This window comes from Callithrix jacchus, chromosome 4, assembly GCF_049354715.1.
Source record: "Callithrix jacchus isolate 240 chromosome 4, calJac240_pri, whole genome shotgun sequence".
In the NCBI taxonomy this organism is placed as follows: domain Eukaryota; kingdom Metazoa; phylum Chordata; class Mammalia; order Primates; family Cebidae; genus Callithrix; species Callithrix jacchus.
In genome coordinates, this window is record NC_133505.1 from 15,123,334 (window position 1) to 15,142,501 (window position 19,168).

The 19,168-nt window shown below is 39.4% G+C and overlaps 1 protein-coding gene across 11 annotated transcripts in view; it reads left to right on the top strand.

Moving 5' to 3' along the window:
• DTNBP1 (dystrobrevin binding protein 1) overlaps positions 1 to 19,168 on the top strand; it is a 161,703-nt gene that overhangs the window by 79,202 nt on the left and 63,333 nt on the right. For all 11 annotated transcript variants that reach the window (XM_035294859.3, XM_078368308.1, XM_035294853.3 and 8 more), the window contains one exon: positions 2,163 to 2,295. In XM_035294859.3, coding sequence (XP_035150750.1) covers positions 2,163 to 2,295 — 133 coding nt within the window. The remainder of the gene's footprint in view (positions 1 to 2,162; positions 2,296 to 19,168) is intronic.

A 19,168-nucleotide genomic window follows, 5' to 3' on the forward strand; every position in this document is an offset into this window, starting at 1 on the left:
GATGAGACCATGCATTTCCCAGCGAATGTTCTTGATGCCTTTGTCAAAAACTGATTGGCTATAAATATGTGGATTTATTTCTGGATGTTCTTGGTTCTTAGTTCTGTTCCAGTGCTTCTGTTTTTATGCTAGCATCATGCTGTTTTGGTCACTGTAGCTTTTTGTAGTATGTTTTGAAGCCAGATGATCTGATGCTTCCAGCTTTGTTATTTTTGCTCAGGATTGCTCTGGCTATTCAAGGACTTGTGTGAGTGCATATGAGTTTTGGTATTTTTTTTCTGTTTCTGTGAGGAATGTCATTGGTGTTTTGATAGGGATTGCATTTAATCTGTAGATCACTTTTGGCAGTGTGATCATTTTCACAATATTAATTCTTCTAATTCATGAACACGGGGATGTCTCTTTATTTTTGTTTCTTCTTCAACTTCTTTCATTAGTGTTTTATAGTTTTTCTTGTAGAGATCTTTCATCCCCTTGGGCTCCAGCTATCCTCATGCCTCAGCCTCCCAAAGTGCTGAGATTATAGGTGTGAGTCACTGCACCTGGCTCTTTCATCTTAAATATATTAAGTATTGTAATTATTTGTAACTATTGTAAATGGGATTGCTTTCTTGATTTCTTCCCCCCTGAAAGTTCATAGGTGGTGTATAGAAATGCTACTAACTTTTGAATGTTGATTTTGTATTCTGCAACTTTATGAATTTATTAAGTTCTACAAGTTTTTTTGGTGGCGCTTTTAGAGTTTTTTATACATAAGATCATGTCATCTGCAAACGGGCAATTTGACTTCCTCCTTCTGATTCGGATGTCTGTCTTTCTTTGTTTTGCCTAATTGCTCTTGCTAGGATTTCCAAAAACAGGCAAAAATTTTCATCTCAGTATACCTAGACGAAATTTGAGGAGTTTCCTTCCAACCTAAATGCTAAGAAAGCTAGTCATTTGAAAAGCTAATACATGAATGAAGGAGTTATACTGCAGCTGTTTAAATGAACTCAAGACTGGAAGTCTGCACAGCCAGCTTGTTCCTCCTCAACTGCTCCCTTCCCCATTCTGTCGCTGTTACTTCCCGACTTGGGAGTCATTGCTTGCTGAGCTTTTCCCTCATCTGTGTTAGATGCCACTTTTTTGAGTTTCTGCAGCACCCCATGCCTGGCTCTGTCATGCTCTGTTGCCATTGAAATGTTCCTCCCCTCTCCTGTAAGCTCCTTGAGCTCCAGGACTGTCTTTTTCATCTTTGTATTCCTGTGACTGGCATATGTCAGTGAATAATAGATAACTAGTTAGGAGGCTGTTTGAGTTCTCAAATCTTTGACCTCAAAAGCTTTTCATACGTATGAGAAAACAACAAATCCTTTCCCCTGTAATCTCAGTTTATGTAGCATCCCATCAATTGGAAATTTTGTAATGTGAAAGGGATTCAGTTTAGATTCCTGACTGCCCTTCACTGGCCATGTGGCCCTTCACTAGCTTGCTTGGGCAAGGCACTGAATTTGTTTTTCTAGGCTTTAGTCTTGAATCTTTTCAGTGAAAGGTTTGAGTGGGTGATCCTTACGGTCCAAAATAGCTGCAAAGCTCTGTGGCCTAGTAGCAGAGTGGAGTACTGAAAGAGTAGTCACCTGACAGCTAGCGCTAAGTCCCTTCTTCATCCAACCACTGAGTAGCCTAGTAACCCATGCTTACCAAGTATTTATACATATCCATTATGCCTTGAAGATTTGTGTATGTGATGTGCCAGAGGCCAAAAAAAAAAAAAAAAAAAAGCTAACGTAATTTAGAGGCACAGATATGAAGTTAGGTATAATTTGTGTTAATTATATTTTGCCATACTCTTATTATGTGAAAATTGGTTATTCACATGTGGTGTATGGGTCATTAGGACATTGCATTAATGAAGATGTTCCTCCATTTCTTTGTCTTCCTGCTTCATATGTATTTAGGAAAGTTACATCTTGAAAATGCTTGAAATACAGTCAAAAAAGGTAATTTGAATTATGTTTTAATGTTGGCCAGTGTATTTTACTTTGCTTCAAGAAAGTTTAATAAAATTAAATAAATGCAAAACAATCTCAACAATGTAAACTTTTACCTTTTTGATACTTTTTTTTATTCATAATGGTCAGGATTCTGATTTTTGAATTTTGTTTATTTTTATATCCTTCCAGCTCATTTAGAGGCTAGTTTTGAGGAGATAGAGAACAACCTGCTGCATCTTGAAGACTTATGTGGGCAGTGTGAATTCGAAAGATGCAAACATATGCAGTCCCAGCAACTGGAGAATTACAAGAAAAATAAGAGGTGAGTTTGAAAAATTTTCCTCAATGTTCATTTTCGGTCTTGAAGTTTTCCATACTACTTTACATGCTACTGTTTAGAAGTTGCAGCTGATAATAGACAACGTTTCAACACATAAAACTGATAAATAAGCTTTCCAAAACATTTGTTAAAACCACTATCTGTTGCCATATTTTGAGGATGAGTTATAAAAAGCTCAGGAGAGGGTAAAACATGAATCTCAAATATAAAATGGAGGAGTGGAGCACAGGGCAAAGTTTTCCAGCAAAATAGGAGCTGTGAGCTAGTTTTCTTCAAATGGTAAATGACTGGGCTGCTCTTTTCTTGCTCCTCTTCTCCATTACTAGAGCAGGAGGGAATGAACTTGAGCTCAGGCTGTGGAAAGGTGCTGGAGGGCTTCGAATCTCAGCTCGGTCCACACTACCTATGGGACCTTAGGCAAATTATTTTATCTCTCTTGGCATCAATGTCACTGGTTTATGATGGGGATGATGATGTTCCCCTATCATAGAGTTGCTCTGAGGATTAAATGAATTAATTGTTACCTAATTCAGTTAGTGCTTTGTAAATATTAGTTATTATAATGGTTGTCATCACTAGGCCAACCTGAACTGGAGAGGGAAAAGGAGTCTAAGGGTAACAGCCTGCTTGAGTAGCTCTGGCATCCCAAGTCCTGCGGTGGCCATCTCTGCGATGGAAGGTACAGGGTTGGTATTTCTGAAGTCCGTGGGGAGTCAGTCTCAGAGGGCATGAGACAGATTGTCGTCTGTGCTGGGCACCTCTGGCACTGAAGCTGGAGGAGGGCTTTGCTAGATGGGAGGAAGCAGAAGTCATGGGATAGGGTCTGACTGTTGCACAAGAGCAGATTTGGTGGGAGAGGGAGTGGATAGATTTGGCAGAGTACACTGTGAGTATTAGGACTGTTGATAAGTGGAGTTGTTCTGGGTCTAGGATGTGACAATAACAGGAGTGGGTTTCTGTCACATACAGAGGAGTTGGTCGCTAATATACCACACCCTCCCCATCCCCAAGGAAGTCAATACATAGGTGAGGTAGATTTGTATCTTGATGTTAAAGTCTTCTAGGATGAGTCCAAGGGATGAGGCAGAAATGAATAGAAAAGAGTGTTTTAGGACACAAGTTCTCAATGAGGGTCATGTATCCTTAGAGATGGGCCCTAAACATTAATGAGCCATAAGAGTCACCTGGGGAGAGTACTTAAAATGAGAATTCCTGGGCTCCATCTTTGGGGAGTCCATTCTAAAGTTAATTCCAGTGGAGAAAGTTGAAATGACTCCTTATTCCACAAGCCTTTAGAGTGGTTTAAATTTAGAATGGTTTAAAACAGACATTCTAGGTGATTCTGATATGGATGGTCTCTGGACCACATTTTGAGAGACTGCCGGGCAGGGATGGCAGATGGGCTGTGTGTAGGCTGTAGATGGAAGAGCTTCAGAAGTGCTCCGGGGCGGGCATGGATCAGACTGTTCACAGAAGGTTGTATGTATGTGAATTTTCCAGAGGTGCTTTCTATAAATTTCATTTATTATAGGAGGGCTTATGGCAGCATTAAGAATTAAGTCCTTGTCAGAGAAAGGACGTTTTTCTTTTGAGATAGAGTTTTACTCTTGTTGTCCAGGCTGGAGCGCAATGGTGCAATCTTGGCTCCCTGCACCCTCTGCCTCCTGGGTTTAAGCATCTCTTCTGTCTCAGCCTCCTGAGTAGCTGGGATTACAGGCATGCACCACGATGCCCAGCTAATTTTTGTATTTTTAGTAGAGATGGAGTTTCACCATGTCGACCTGGCTGGTCTCAAACTCCTGACCTCAGGTGATTCACTTGCATCAGTCTCTCAAAGTGCTGGGATTACAGGCGTGAGCCACCACACCCAGCCTAGCCAAGGGACTTTTGAATGAGTGGGTGAGGCTTGTGACCCAGGGCATTTATAGACTGATGTGTGGGTGTGGGAAATGAGGAAATTCCCTTACAGGGAAGGTAGCAGCGGTTGAAATGGTCAGACTAGTCTTCACTGTTAAATGAAAAGGTAGAGGGACATTCTGTTGTAAAGAAGTTAGGCATGAGGCCGGGCACAGTGGCTCACGCCTGTAATCCTAACACTTTGCGAGGCCGAGGCGGGCAGATCACCTGAGGTTGGGAGTTTGAGACCAACCTGACCAACATGGAGAAGCCCCATCTCTACTAAAAATACAAAATTAGCCAGGTGTGGTGGTGCATGCCTGTAATCCATCTACTCGGGAGGCTGAGGCAGGAGAATCGCTTGAACCCAGGAGGCAGAGATTGCATTGAGCCGAGGTAACACCATCGCACTCCAGCCTGGCCAACAAGAGCAAAACTCTGTCTCAAAAAAAAAAAAAGTTAGGCATGGAAATATGTTTATAATGCAACAAGAGTTTCAAGGAACATGATAGGAAGGCTTAGAATTTTGAGAGGAAATTTTTGCAAGAAGTTGGACAGCTTGGGTACAGGTCATGTGACCCTAGAAGGTGATTTTCTTGTCTATAAGATGGGGTAATAATAGTACAGTACTTCATAGGATTTTAGAGAATCAGTAAAGTGCTTGGAATAGTGCCTGGCACCAGCTAAGTGCTCTGTCGGTGGTAGCCAGCTCTGACTAACTTGTATTACTACTTGTGCAGCTATAAAGAGATGGGTATTCCATATTTTTAATAGACCATTTTTTTTTGCTACATAATATAAGAATTATATGAATATTGTGATTTTTCTATCAAGATGTGTTGAAATTTGATTGTTGAAATATATTATAGCAAGACCTCAAATATATTGCAGATTCTGTTCCAGGCCACTACATTCTGCAGTAAAGCAAGTTACATGTTTTTTTGCTTTCCTAGTGCATATAAAGTTATGTTTATACTATACTGTATATAGTCCATTAGTGTGAACTAGCATTATGTCTTAAAAAACAATATACTTACCTTAATTAAGAATATCTTATTGCTAATCATCATTAGCCTTCAGGGAATTATAATCTTTTTGATGGTGGAGGGTCTTGCCTCAGGTGGTGGTTGCTGAAGGTTAGGATGGCTGTGGCAATATCTTAATTAAAATAAGATAACAATGAAGTTTGCTACATCAGTTGACTCCTTCTTGCAGGAAAGATTTCTCTGCGGCATGCATTGATATTTGACAACATTTCACCGAGAGTAGAATTTCTTCCAAAATTGGGATCAGTCCTCTCAGACATTGCTGCTGCTTTATCAGCTCAGTTTATGTAACGTTCTATATCCTTTCTTGTCATTTCAACACTGTTCACGGCATCTTCTTCAGTAGATTTCTTCTTAAGAAATCACTTCCTTTGCTCACCATAATAGATATAACACTGAAAAAGTTTGGAATATTGTGAGGATTCCGAAAATGTGACACAGAGACGTAAAATGAGCACATGCTGTTAGAAAAATGGCACTGGTTTGCTCGCCACAAATTTTCAATTTATTTAAAAAATGCAGTATCTGCGAAGTGCAATAAAATGAGGTATGCCCACATTTTAATACATAAGATCGAATTTCAGGTTTTAACAAGTTAAGATGATTAGATAGAAGAGCAAGCAATAAGATTTGGAGCTACGAAATTTTATTTGCTTTTCTTCACTCTCACCTAGTGACTTAGATAATTTTTGTGCTATAAAATGATGGCTGGGTATGGTGGCTAATGGCTATATTCCCAGCACTTTAAGAGGCTGAGGCAGGAGGATCACTTGAGCCCAGGACTCCAAGACCAATCTGCCTACACAACATAGACCCCATCTCTACAAAAGAAAAAAAAATTTTTAATTAACTGGGCATGGTAGTGCATGCCTGTAGTCCCAGCTACTCCAGAGGATTGCTTAAACCCAGGAGGTTGAGGCTGCAGTGAGCCATGATCATGCCACTGCAGTCCAGCCTGGGTGATAGAGCAAGACCCTACTTCAAAATAAATAAAGTAAATTTAAATTAAAAAATAAAATAACAAAAATTTAAGGTTTGGGGAAAAAAGCATCACTTTTAAATAAAAGCCAAAATCTGAGTCTCACTGTGTTTTATGTAATTGAAATGGCAGCATATTTGTATTTTTGGAGGTAGAATTATGTAGTACCAATAGCATTCTTCTTAGAGTTAAAAGACCCAGGTTCTGGCGTCATTGGTAATGAACTCTGTGCTCTTGGGCAAGCCATTCAGTTTCCTTTATACCTTATTCTGTTGTAAAGCTTTACTTAGTCTGGAACTTTCTTGATTAGCATTTTTAAAACTTCTTTAAAAATTGCATCTTTTAAATAAACTTAGATGTGATAAACAGATTTGTTGATAATGCCTGTAACTCTGAAATATGTAAGAAAAAATAGTGTGCCAATTGAGAACTACCAGCTTATAATCAGTAGCTTGAAATCTATAAATAATGGTAAATATTTTATACTATGATAGGCCAAATTTTCTAAAATTATAAAATCATTTTCTATTTCTCAAGGACAGCATGAGAGAGATTAATGTAAATGTCATAGTTTTTAAACATAAGAATTTCAGTGAAAAGTTTCAAGGGTGAGAAACTTAAACTAGTACTTGGACTTTTTAAGATGTAACTTTTAAAGAATTATCTATGTAGACATTTCTTAATAGCTTTGTTAATAGCCTATAAGTATAACATCTTCGTAAAATAGTTATTTATTAATAAATACCAATTTTGCATCTAATTGTCTCGTAAGAGATTAGTCTTGTGATTTAAATTAATGGCATAGTTTTATCCTGATATCATTATGGATTCAATTCAAAATTAAGAGAAATACTATTTGTTTGGATTATTGTGAAGAGTCCTTGAAGATCTCAGCTTGAATTTTTTCTCTGCCACTTGTTACCTGTTTGACCTTTTGCAAATGACCTATCCTTAGCTTTCTTATCTGTAAAATAGAAATAATGATAATTTCTGGCAAGGTTATTGAAGATGAGACAGTTTTCTTCTTAAAGGGCCAAATAAGAGGTTCTCAGAATCACTTGTAACTCAATTCTAGTTAACTTGCTTCGCTAAATACAAATAGTGGAAATACAGAATATGAAACATTGCTTAAATCTATAAACTATAATTTTCCTGAATCTCTTAGCCTGTTTCTTCAGCATATAAAAGGATGAATTATCTATTTAAAAGAAACCTTTTAGAAGTGATTTATTTAGTCTGATTATTTATATGGTTGATTAATAATCGGTCATAGTATAAATATGTTTTTGGTTAAAAAATAGTTGAGCAATTTTATTTGGTCAAATATAGATTAAAATATATTTTAGGTCGGGTATGGTGGCTCAAGCCTGTAATCCTAGCACTTTGGGAGGCCGAGGCAGGTGGATCACGGGGTCAAAAGATCAAGACCATGGGCCAACATGGTGAAACCCCATCTCTACTAAAAATACAAAAATTAGCTGGGCGTGGTGGTATGCGCCTGTAGTCCCAGCTACTCGGGAGGCTGAGGCAGGAGAATTGCTTGAACCCGGGAGGCGGAGGTTGCGGTGAGCCGAGAGTGTGCCACTGCGCTCCATCCTGGCGCCTGGCGACAGAGTGAGACTCTGTCTCAAAAAAAAAAAAAAATTAAATTCAATATGTAGAACATTTGCTATTTAGAGATATGTCATTTACATTTTAAACTTCTTTGTTACTCTTATTCATTCTTGAGGTATCAAAACTGGGAATGTAATGAAGGCTAGTGTAATTATACCAAAATATTTTTGACTGATACAGAACTTCCATTTAACACAATGTATGGAGCAGTTATCGTTACTGAAAACCCACTAAGATGATAATAAAGAGCTTTTAAAGTTACAATTTGAAAGAAAAAGAAGAATGGAAAAGAAATAGCAGTAGATGAGAAATGATATCAACTTTGACAAGATAGAAAGTAGATAAATAAGTGGTAGCTCAAGAAGGCTGAAACTGTAGAGGGGAACTCAGACAAGAGATATGTGCTGGCGTGTACCACGGAATTCTAGAAGGGCTCAGGAATTGAAGGTACCAGGATCTTGAAAGATAAGGTATATTGAAAGCACATACGTGAAGTAAGATCCCTTGATCCTCTGCTTAGCCAGGTGATCACCCCATCTCTACCTCATCAGGCAACGTCAAATTGCACCTGAGAGGCTCCAGGCTTGACTCTAACACATTTCAGGACAGGTAGAGATACAACTGTATTGAAAACAGAGGAACTAAGTGAAAGCCTACATAGTAAACAATAAGACTGTTTAGGCCCCTTTCCCCAGTGGGTCAGAACTCTGGCACCCATACTCACCTTCCCTGTGCAGAAGAATGGAGGGTTCATCCGCAAAACTGCACCAGACCAGCCCACAAGAAAGGGCCTGCAGATACAGACCTTTAGGGAGTTCTCTGGTGAAACAACTAGGTCTGCACTTACCACCTTGTGGTGCTGAGCCCACACTCTGCATAACTTTGAATCAACTTTTGGTGCCTCACTCGAATATGAATGCACAGCTGAGGAATCATATTCAATTGAAGAAAGTTTCCAAAATGAAAGCAACTGAAATACATAAACAATAAGCTAGTAATCAATATTTTTTGAAACCTGCAGAAGAACAAGAGACTGAGGAGCAGAGGAAAACTTAAAAACGAGGCCAGGGATAGTGGCTTATGCCTGTAATCCCAGCACTTTTGGAGGCTGAGGCAGCGGATCACAAGGTCAGGAGATTGAGACCAGCCTGGCCAACATGGTAAAACCCCATCTCTATTAAAAATACAAAAAATTGCCGGGTGCGGTGGCTCAAGCCTGTAATCCCAGCACTTTGGGAGGCCGAGGCGGGTGGGTCACGAGGTCAAGAGATCGAGACCATCCTGGTCAACATGGTGAAACCCCGTCTCTACTAAAAATACAAAAAATTAGTTGGGCATGGTGGCACATGCCTGTAATCTTAGCTACTCAGGAGGCTGAGGCAGGAGAATTGTCTGAACCAAGGAGGCGGAGGTTGCAGTGAGCCGAGATCGCGCCATTGCACTCCAGCCTGGGTAACAAGAGCGAAACTCTGTCTCAAAAAAAAAAAAAAAAAAAATTAGCCGGGCATGGTGGCATGCACCTATAATCCCAGCTACTCAGGAGGTTGAGGCAGGAGGATTGCATGAACATGGGAGGTAGAGGTTGCAGTGAGCCGAGATTGCACCACAACACTCCAGCTGGGTGACAGAGGGAGGCTCTGTCTCAAACAATGAAAAACTGTAATTGGTAGCTTCAGATAGATGAGACTACCTTGTAAGAACCCATTTTGTATTTATGAGATAGGAAAAGATGTTATAGAAAAGGAACAATTAAAAACAAGAGCTTTTAGAAATAAGGTAGCAAAAGTAGAAGACTTCAAGTGAAGCATTGGAAGCTAATGTTAAACCTCGAAGAGAGCAGAAAGTCTGAGGAAAAACTAAGAACGTTAAGAAGATAATTCATCAGTTCAACATTTGAGTACTAGGAGTTTCAGAAATAAAGGAGAGACAAATTTATTAAGGAAATAACATAAGGAAATTGTCCAGACCAGCCCACAAGAATATTAGTGTTTGAAGGATATGAGCGTTTGAGTTTGAAAGAGCCCATGAAGTGCCTGACAAAATGAGTGGAGAAAGGTCTGTTGTCGAATAATATTTTTGTAAATTTCACTACACTAAGAATAAACATCATAAAAGCCTTCAAAAAGGTTTTATATTAAGGATCGGGAAACAAAAGGACATCAACTTTTCAGCAACAATGCTGAAAGTAGAAATGGTTACTAAAAATAATTACTGGGCAAAATTTTTATCAAGCCTAAGGAAATAAAGTCATTTCCAGACAGCCAAGGGCTCCAGTGTGGTTGATGTGAACACTGTGTCAGGAAGCTCCTGGAGGATGCTCCACACACAAGGGAGTAACCCAGAAGGAGGAGGAGCCTGCACAGGGCAGAGATGAATCACCCCAGGATTCATTCCGTTCAGAAGAGACACAGGGAACTTCAGGGAGGGGGTGAGAAGCTTCAGCAAGCCTGGAGAGCAGTTCATACTGGGACAGGAAGACCTTCTGGAGAATTCTAAGAGTAGTGTTTCCAAGGGAGAAAAAAGCTAATACGTTGTCGAATAGGTGTGGCAGTATTAAGAAGAGTTTTTTGACTCCTTTATTCTCCTTTATTTATTTATAACTTTATTATTATTATTTTTGAGATGGAGTGTGGCTCTATAGCCTAGGCTGGAGTGCAGTGGCATGATTTGGGCTCACTGCAGCCTCTGCCTCCTGGGTCCTGGTTCAAGCAATTCTCCTGCCTGAGCCTCCTGAGTAACTGGGATTACAGGCGCATGCTACCATGCCTAGCTAATTTTTGTATTTTTAGTAGAGACAAGGTTTCACCATATTGGCCAGGCTAGTCTTGAACTCCTGACATCGTGATCCACCCGCCTTGGCTTTTCAAAGTGCTGGAATTACAGGCATAAGCCACCACACCTGGCCTATAACTTTAATTATTAAATCCTAGTGGAGGGTTGAATGATGAATTAGAGATAAGTATTTTTTTAAAAAAACCGAGCAAACAACAACAAAGTAGATATTAACACTGAGGGGAAACAGAGTTTTACAAGAAATAATATACTACATGGCTCAGTCACAAACAGTATTTATGTGATATTGCAATAATTAAAAGCAGAATTATGATAAAACTTGCTGGGGAGATGAAGGAAAAGAAGGCTATTTGTGTTGAGGGGAAGCAGAAGTCTAAAATAGCTAATCCTCATTGTCTCCAGCAGGAAATCAATAAATAATATTTAAAATAGAAAAAAAGTATTTTCATATTATTTAGGAGTAGCAGAGGTAAACACCAGAAGAAATAACTGGAGTAATTGAATATGGCTGCTTGTTAAAAACAAGGCAGAAACGTTGAGAAAGCTGGGTCAGGGACTACTTGACTTCAGTATAAGTAAATCTCCTGGGTGCTGTTTGACTTCAGGAATGGACAGGTAGTATAAACATATAAAAATTGAATTAAACTTTTTTTTTCTTTTGAGATGGAGTCTTGCTCTGTAGTCAGGCTGGAGTGCAGTGGTACGATCTTGGCTTACTGCAACCTCTGCCTCCTGGGTTCAAGTGATTCTCCTGTCTCAGCCTCTCAAGTAGCTGGGACTACAGGCACACGCCACCACACCCAGATAATTTTTATATTTTTAGTAGAGACAGGGTTTCACCATATTGGTCAGGATGGTCTCGATCTCTTGACCCTGTGATATATCCACCTCGGCCTCCCAAAGTGCTGGGATTACAGGCATAAGCCACCGTGCTTGGCCAAATTAAGCATTTTTTAACAGGTGTAATGTTTCCTGATTTCTTCTGCATGGAGTACTAGACTGAAAAGGTTGCCTGCCATTGATGAAACATTTTGTGATCACATAAGTTCCAGAAACACTTTGCATTTGCCCATGGAGCTTTACACTGTGTATCAGCATGCTAAAGGTTCTGAGAATTCCTATAGTAAAAGAATTTATTGGCTGGGCGCAGTAGCTGATGTCATCTCAACTCATCTCAGTGTTCATCCCAACAGTTTGAGAGGTCTAAACAGGCACATCACCTGAAGTCAGGAGTTCGAAACCAGCCGGGCCAACATGGTGAAACCCTGTCTTCGCTAAGAATACAAAAATTAGCTGGATGTGGTGGTGGGTACCTGTAATTCCAAACCCTCAAGAGGCTGAGGTAGGAGAATTGGTTTCACTTAGCAGGCCACTGTACTCCAGCCTGGGCAACAGAGTGAGACTCCATCTCAAAAAAAAAAGAATATTTTTGACTCAGCATTTCACAACTTACTTGCTCACAGAATCAATTTGCATGTAACACATACTAAAATTCTGTAACTCAACATTCCACATAACACCATTTGAGACATTTTCAAATGCTGCTAATGAAAATTAAACTTTCAATTTTCTGGTTCATAAGAGATGAGAGTTACTTAAAAATAAACCTTCCTTTTTAACAAGATGCCATGCAAACTAAACTGATGACTTTTCCTTTTCTTACTTTGAAGAAAAAGATAATATGTGATAGAAAAAGTTGAATATGTGTATGTGCATGCATTTTTTCTAACAGTGTTTGTTCACCTGTAGCTTTCCCAAAACTCTAGGCCAGGACACTGAATGAGGGTGGGGAGAATGGGAGAATGAAGGATAATTTTTCACACTTCTCCAGTGCTAATAGTCTCTGCAATAGGTTCCTATGGATTTTCTCATTCAGCTCCCACCAGAGCCTATAGTGTGGGCTGGGCAGCAGTTATTGGAGTTGAGAAGGAGATTGAGTTGCATTAAGTCATCAGGCTATTTAGGGGCCAGCATCAGAGCCAGAGTCTTCAGTCCAAGACTCCCACCATGCCACCACACCAACTCAAATGTGTCTTCTTTTTTGACATTAAGTTGGAACAAACTGACTTAGTTCCAGATGTTTACACCAGTGCATCTGTAGTTTCAAATGGATATATGATATTTTTGTCATTTCATTTGATGGACATTCCCAACAGAGAGAATAGATTCCTGCCCCTACAAAAACAGGAGTATGACCCATTCCTAAATGTGACAGTGGCTTCCTAGTTAAGTGATTCTCTTGGTGGGTAGGGAAACATACAGCCTAGAGATGACTCTGATAGCTCTTATCTGCCCTTGAGAAACATCTGAATAGTTTAATCCACTTCATTTGTGCTGTGAAGAAGGATATCTCTCTTTAGCTGGTTATCTGAGACACTTGTGTGGTTGTAGGGGGAAGATACCCATACATTGCTTTTCTAAATATTTTTCTGCATGTAAAATGATATTACTGTTACCAATGCCTTTATAGACAGGAATGGACATTGCCTTGATAGACAGCAAAACGTTATACAGTGGCTAGAAATGGCTACAGGCAAAGACAGGTACTGGCACCAGTAGCTAAGTTGTCAGTTCCAAAGATGAGTACTCAGTCATCCAATTCTAATTGGTGGACCCCTGCAGAAGCTTTTATAAACAATAGGAAATATATTTTTCATTAAGAAAGAAGAACTAATATTTAGTATATGAGCCAAAATAAAGAACTTATAACCCTTTACATGGTGGAGTTGTCTAGCTAGCACTTAAAAAAAAATGGCCTTGAGATTTGAGAATCAGCTTTCATTCTTAGTCAGGGGTGTGGAAGAAGACAGATAATAAGTGTATAAAGAAAAAGAATAATTTCAGACAATAATATAGACCTGAAGGAAATAAAAGGGAGTAATGGTATAGTGGTAAGGCCGAGGAGGACTGCTTCAGCTAGGGTGAGCAGGGCAGGCCCTTCTGAGAAGATATGTGAGAAGAGGCTTCACTAAGAAGGCAGTCATATGAGGATCTAGGACTGTACAGCTCCAAACAGAAGGGACAGTGAGAACAAAGACCCCAAGTCATGAACAGTAGATAGATTTAGAGATAGAGCTAAATGGAAGTGTCGAATCTCAACTTCCTAGATTTTTAATCTTTCCAGTGCCACCATAATCTTTAGAGTGCTTATTGAAATTATCTTACAATAATTAGTTGTGTTTGAAATCATACATGTGTGTAATTTCATTAAAATATTTCTTATTTCCAAATTTTTAGATCACTTATGCTTTCCCTTTCAGTATATAGCATTCCATCAGAATTTCTCCAAAAATAGTAACATCTTTAAGAACAGTGATTTTAGCGGTTTTTGTTAATTATAAGTGACTCATAATTTCAACATATTCTTCTGTTGGACTTGAAATCTGCTTAGGGGCATACTGACTCCAGAAACGTTTTTCACTGATTTATCCAGACTTTGAAGTTGGTCGTATCCTAGAACCCACCTCCTAGAAGTGGTGGTCACTGCTGCTTCTGATGAGATTTAGTGCTTACGTATATTTTAAGAGTCCTCGTTCTTTTTGCTTTATGTTTATATATCTATTATAGTTAATGCCAAGGAACTTTGCCCTTCTTTTGTTTTTTTGTTTGTTTTTGATTTTGGTTTTGGGAACATTTGGACTATGGACCATATTTAGAAAATCTTTACAAGCGTAACAGATTTTTAAGAGATTATGGCACATCTGTAGTGGTATTTAGCCAGTGTATGTTCTAGAGAATAACATATATTATTGTTATAAGCTGCCGGACTCCTGAGCTTCAAGAAATGACTGTTCAAGCCAAGAGACTGGCGAGTCAGGGAGAAGGGGAGGTATGGCAGGAGTGTGGCCTTCAGGCCTGGCTTTGCTGAGCAGATAATGGGTCAGAAGAAACCAACAGCATTGTTCAGGATGAAGATGGCTCTAAAACCAAAGAGAACATCCAGAGCACCTCCTCCAAAGGACCCACAGAGAAGAGCAGTCACTGGCTTCTGCGGTTCTGCAGTAGAGGTCTGAATGAAAAGGGGAGCAGGAGAACTTGGATGCTGAATGAAAAGGGGAGCAGGAGGACTTTTCCTCAGGAAGTGATTTCACAAAAAGGGAGTGGAGGCCAGGTTCAGTGGCTCACGCCTGTAGTTGCAACACAGTGGGAGGCCGAGGCAGGCGTATCACAAGGTCAAGCGATTGAGACCGTCCTGGCCACCATGGTGAAACCCCATCTCTACTAAAAATACAAAAATTAGTCAGGCGTGGTGGTGCGCACCTGTAGTCTAAGCTACTCGGGAGGCTGAAGCAGGAGAATCTCTTGAACCCAGAGGCGGAGATTGCAGTGAGCTGAGATCCCACCACTGCACTCCAGCCTGGTGACAGAGCGACACTCCATCTCAAAAAAAAAAAAAAAAAAAGAGAGAGTGGACTTCTGCATCCGCTCAGGATGGAGTAACAGGGACCAGATTTATTCTCCCACCTGATAAAATAAAAGCAAAATAAATGAGAGATTGTTTTTTGAGACACTGGATTTGGGGCAAAGAAGAGATGTGATGGTACCTAATAGGAAACAACTGAGGTGAGTTCTGTGATTGCCTCTGCATCCTGCCTAGAGAGAGTTGCCAGGGTGCTGTTCAGGGAAGTGGACCCAGGCAGAGCCTGGTAGACTCAGAGTTGAAGAGCTAAATCTGGGGAGGTCAAGGCAGCTCAAGTTTATAGGACACAGTCCCAGAGAGGAGAGAGTTGCCCTTGAATATTCAGCAGAGTGCTGGTAATGCAAGTGAGGAAACTACCCAAGGCAGGAGGCAAAAAAGTATCCCAGAGGATGAGCTAACAGCACCTGGCACTCACACAGTGCCTCTTTCCAATAGCCTGAATGGGAAGACTTGTAACTCCTGAGGTGTTGGGAAGTGGACTTGGTGAATTCTTGCCTCAGTAGGATGTGTAATTGGGTCTTATCTGAACACTGCTCCAGACCTGCTTAGCAAATCATAAAGCAAGCATCAGAGGGATCAAGCTGTTTCCAAGTAAACTAACTATATAACAAAGCTTAAGAGTATTTATAGGAATATAAAATACCTAGAACCCAACAAGATAAATCACATTCTCTGATACATAATCAAAGATTATTAGGAAAACATATTGAGGAGGACAACCAGTTGATCAAAACCATTCAGAATTGGCACAGATAATAGAATTAGAAGACAAGGACAGTAAAAATTGTTATTGTAACTGTGTTCTGTTCAAAAAGTGAAGTGGAGACATGGAAAATATAAAAAAGGCTCAAAGTTGTATCTCTTTTCTCCATTTTATCCTTTTACTTCCCCTCCCTATTAGATGCTACATTTTAGATGGTTCCCAGGTGATTAATTGAAAGTTAATTGACATTTTTATTTTATTATATTTATTACAATGTAATGATATTTACTAGGGCAATGACCTCTTGAAAACAGACTGAGAGCTGTGAATTTGTTGGCTTCGTAAATGTGTAATCACACCTTACATTTTCTTTTAAAATTAAACCTAAGCTTATGAGTTGGCAAGGCATTGAACTTAACAAAATTTTTGCTCTAAAGTGTCTGTTAGGGAATAAATTTTGGCAGTTTCAGACTTTATGTGTAGCCATGAGAACAGATGTAGCTAGAATATTTAACAGATTATTAGATTCTTGAGTTGACAGCAAATACAGTTTAGGACTGATATTTAAGTTCTTAAAGCTTTATTTGAACAATGAGTATCTGTTTGCCATTTTAAAATAATAAATGTTTCTCTAGTTTGCAGAACTCTCTTTGTTATTGCTTTCCCTCCAGTTACGTAAGTGACACATTGGGGCTCATAAAGCATTTTGCATTTAAGAGGGATGAAAACCTAAAGTGTATCTTCAAGGTGGAGAGTAGTAGAGACTGAAGATTTAGCAATCTTGGGAAAAGTTTTCTGAAATTAAGCAAAGTATAATTATTATTATCCTGGGTTAATAATTTTCCCAAAGTTAGGTTGATTATAGTTTGTACATTATAATTTACAGAGTCTGTAATAACTTTCAATGTTTTAGAATTTATTACATTTGGAATAATATTGTATGTTTTACATGACCCACGGTTGCGTTGGAGTTTATGTTCCATCAGTTACTGTGCTTTTCAGAGATACTTTCAAAAGTACAAAGTTTGTTATTTTAGTCTTAAGTTGAATGTAAGGCTAAAACCATGGTATTACCCTATGCTTTCCTCACTTTTCTGGTTTTCTTGTTGGATATGAGAGCTGGGACAGGCACAGGCATACCTGGCAGCCTACCATACGTGCTCCGACGTCAGTGGTAAGAAAGAACCGCAGTGAAGGCAGCAACAAAAAAACAGTGCTACAGTGCTCCTTCTCTCTGCCGCAGCCCTTGTCTACCGTCTCTGGGCTGTGCTCTAGCATGGCTGAGGTAGCCCAGTTTTTTCCTATGGCTGAGAAGCAAGTCTCACCTTTTCACTATTTTTTTTTCAGCCTGCCTTTTACTATTACTAATCTTTCATTCTGGCTCAGAAACAAATGGCACTGTAATTGTTTAAAAGGAATTGAAGCAATTGCTACTGGAGAGAGTTTTTTGGTTTTTTTTGTTTTGTTTTGTTGTCAGACAGGGTGTTGATACCAAAACCTGTATCAAGAGATCTTCCCGCCTCAGCCTCCCGAGTAGCTGGGATTACAGGTTTGAATTATTGTGCCCAGCTAATGCTACTGGAGAGGTTTGATACTGGATTTCAAAGAGGGACATTTTTCCCCAAAGATAGCAACATTTTCCTTCCTTTGTGGAAGTTTCGTGTTATGTCTAGGACCAGTTCTTATCCTTATAACTTATATCAGAGAAGTGCATCATTGTCGTATAAAATAACACATTATTTCTTTGAGGAATAGAAAATAGAAGTTACAGTTCTTAAGGATTAATTCGGGTAGATTTGAGAATTTATTAGTTGATCCCAGTATTCTTGCTGTACATGGGTTTTTAAAAGCTAAAAAGTATCCTTTAAAATTATTAACATTGGACTAGTTTGGGGAAAGTTAAAACACGATTTTACCTCATAGTGAACTTTTAAGAATATTTCTTAATTTAAATAAATGGACAAGGTACATGGCATACCACAGTTAAAATACTATCAAAAAAGGATTGCATCAACATTGCATAATATGAAGACATTGTTAGAGAACAAATCTGTGATCCACTTTGTGTATTTAACCTATGTTTCTCTTAGCTTTTTAAGTAACTAAGGTCCTTGACAAATCAATCTTTATTTACCTGACTTGACACTGTCCTCTCTTGACTTCTGCACTGGTATCCTAGATGTTCTTCTCTGCCTCAGATTCATTTTTGTTTCTCTGTAGACGCTTTAATGCTGGTGTTCGCTAGTGCTCTGGTCTTGGTTGTTGCCTCCTCTCATTCTGCAGGCCCTCTTTGGGTATGCTCTTCTACATCCTTGGCTCATCTGCCAGCCATAACGTGATCCTTATCAAACCACGCATCCGGTGCGGGTCTCTCTTCTTACCTGCAGAACCAGTTGCCATCTACACAGCTCTTCCTGGAATTCCCAACAGCACCATGCCCAAAATTGTCTTCCACAGCAAAGCATGACCTTTTTCTCTTCTAATAAGATGCCACTGTCTATTCAAGTCACAAATGTGGAAGTCATAATCTCCTCCCTTTCCTACCATCTCTGCCCAGTTCTCCATCCAGTCCAATATTTCCTGACTCTGTCCTTGCCTTTCTGTCTTCACTGATCCTTTCCTGAGTACTAGCCCATGTCTTTGTAGCCTGAGTTACACTAATAGCCTCCTAATTAGTCTTCCTGTCTGTAGTCTTGTGTCCCTTCATTTATATTACTGTTAGACTGTTCACTTTTTCCAAAATGCAAATAATGTTTTTCAGTTTCAAGATAAAAACATTAAGTGATGATGGTTATGATGATAGTAATTGTAATAATAGCCTTTACTGAACACTTACTGTATACCAGACACTGCTTTAAAACTCTAAATTAACTCATAGAAGTCTCACAATGACCATTTGATTAGGTGTACTCTCTTCTCTACCAGTAAGAAGAGAGAGACTAGAGGAGATGAAGCAACTTGTCAGGAGTTGGAAGTAGCAGTGCTGGGCCAGAAGCAATGTTTTTCTGACTGCAAAGTCTCATCTTATCTTTGATAATACACTGCCTCCACCTAAAGCCATCTGTGCTCTGTGCTTGGGAGCCATGGAGTATGAAAAGGATCTTGCTTCTCTTCATGTATTGACTGCTGTGGGTGACTCAATGTAAGCATGGGAAAGCAGAGATTTTAGGGCCTGGTGCCTCTTGATCAGGAATATATTTGCACATGGGATACATGAGTTAAAAAAAAAAAAATGCCTTTACCCTGTCATCTATAAATGCAACAAGCCTGTAAGGACATACAGTTTCAAGTGGTGGGGCATGACTATAGACAGCTGATAAATGACAAACCATTGATTTGGTGATAATTAATGGTAGGACGGATCTTTAAGGAATTGGCTAGCCACTAAAAGTTTTGAATAAGAA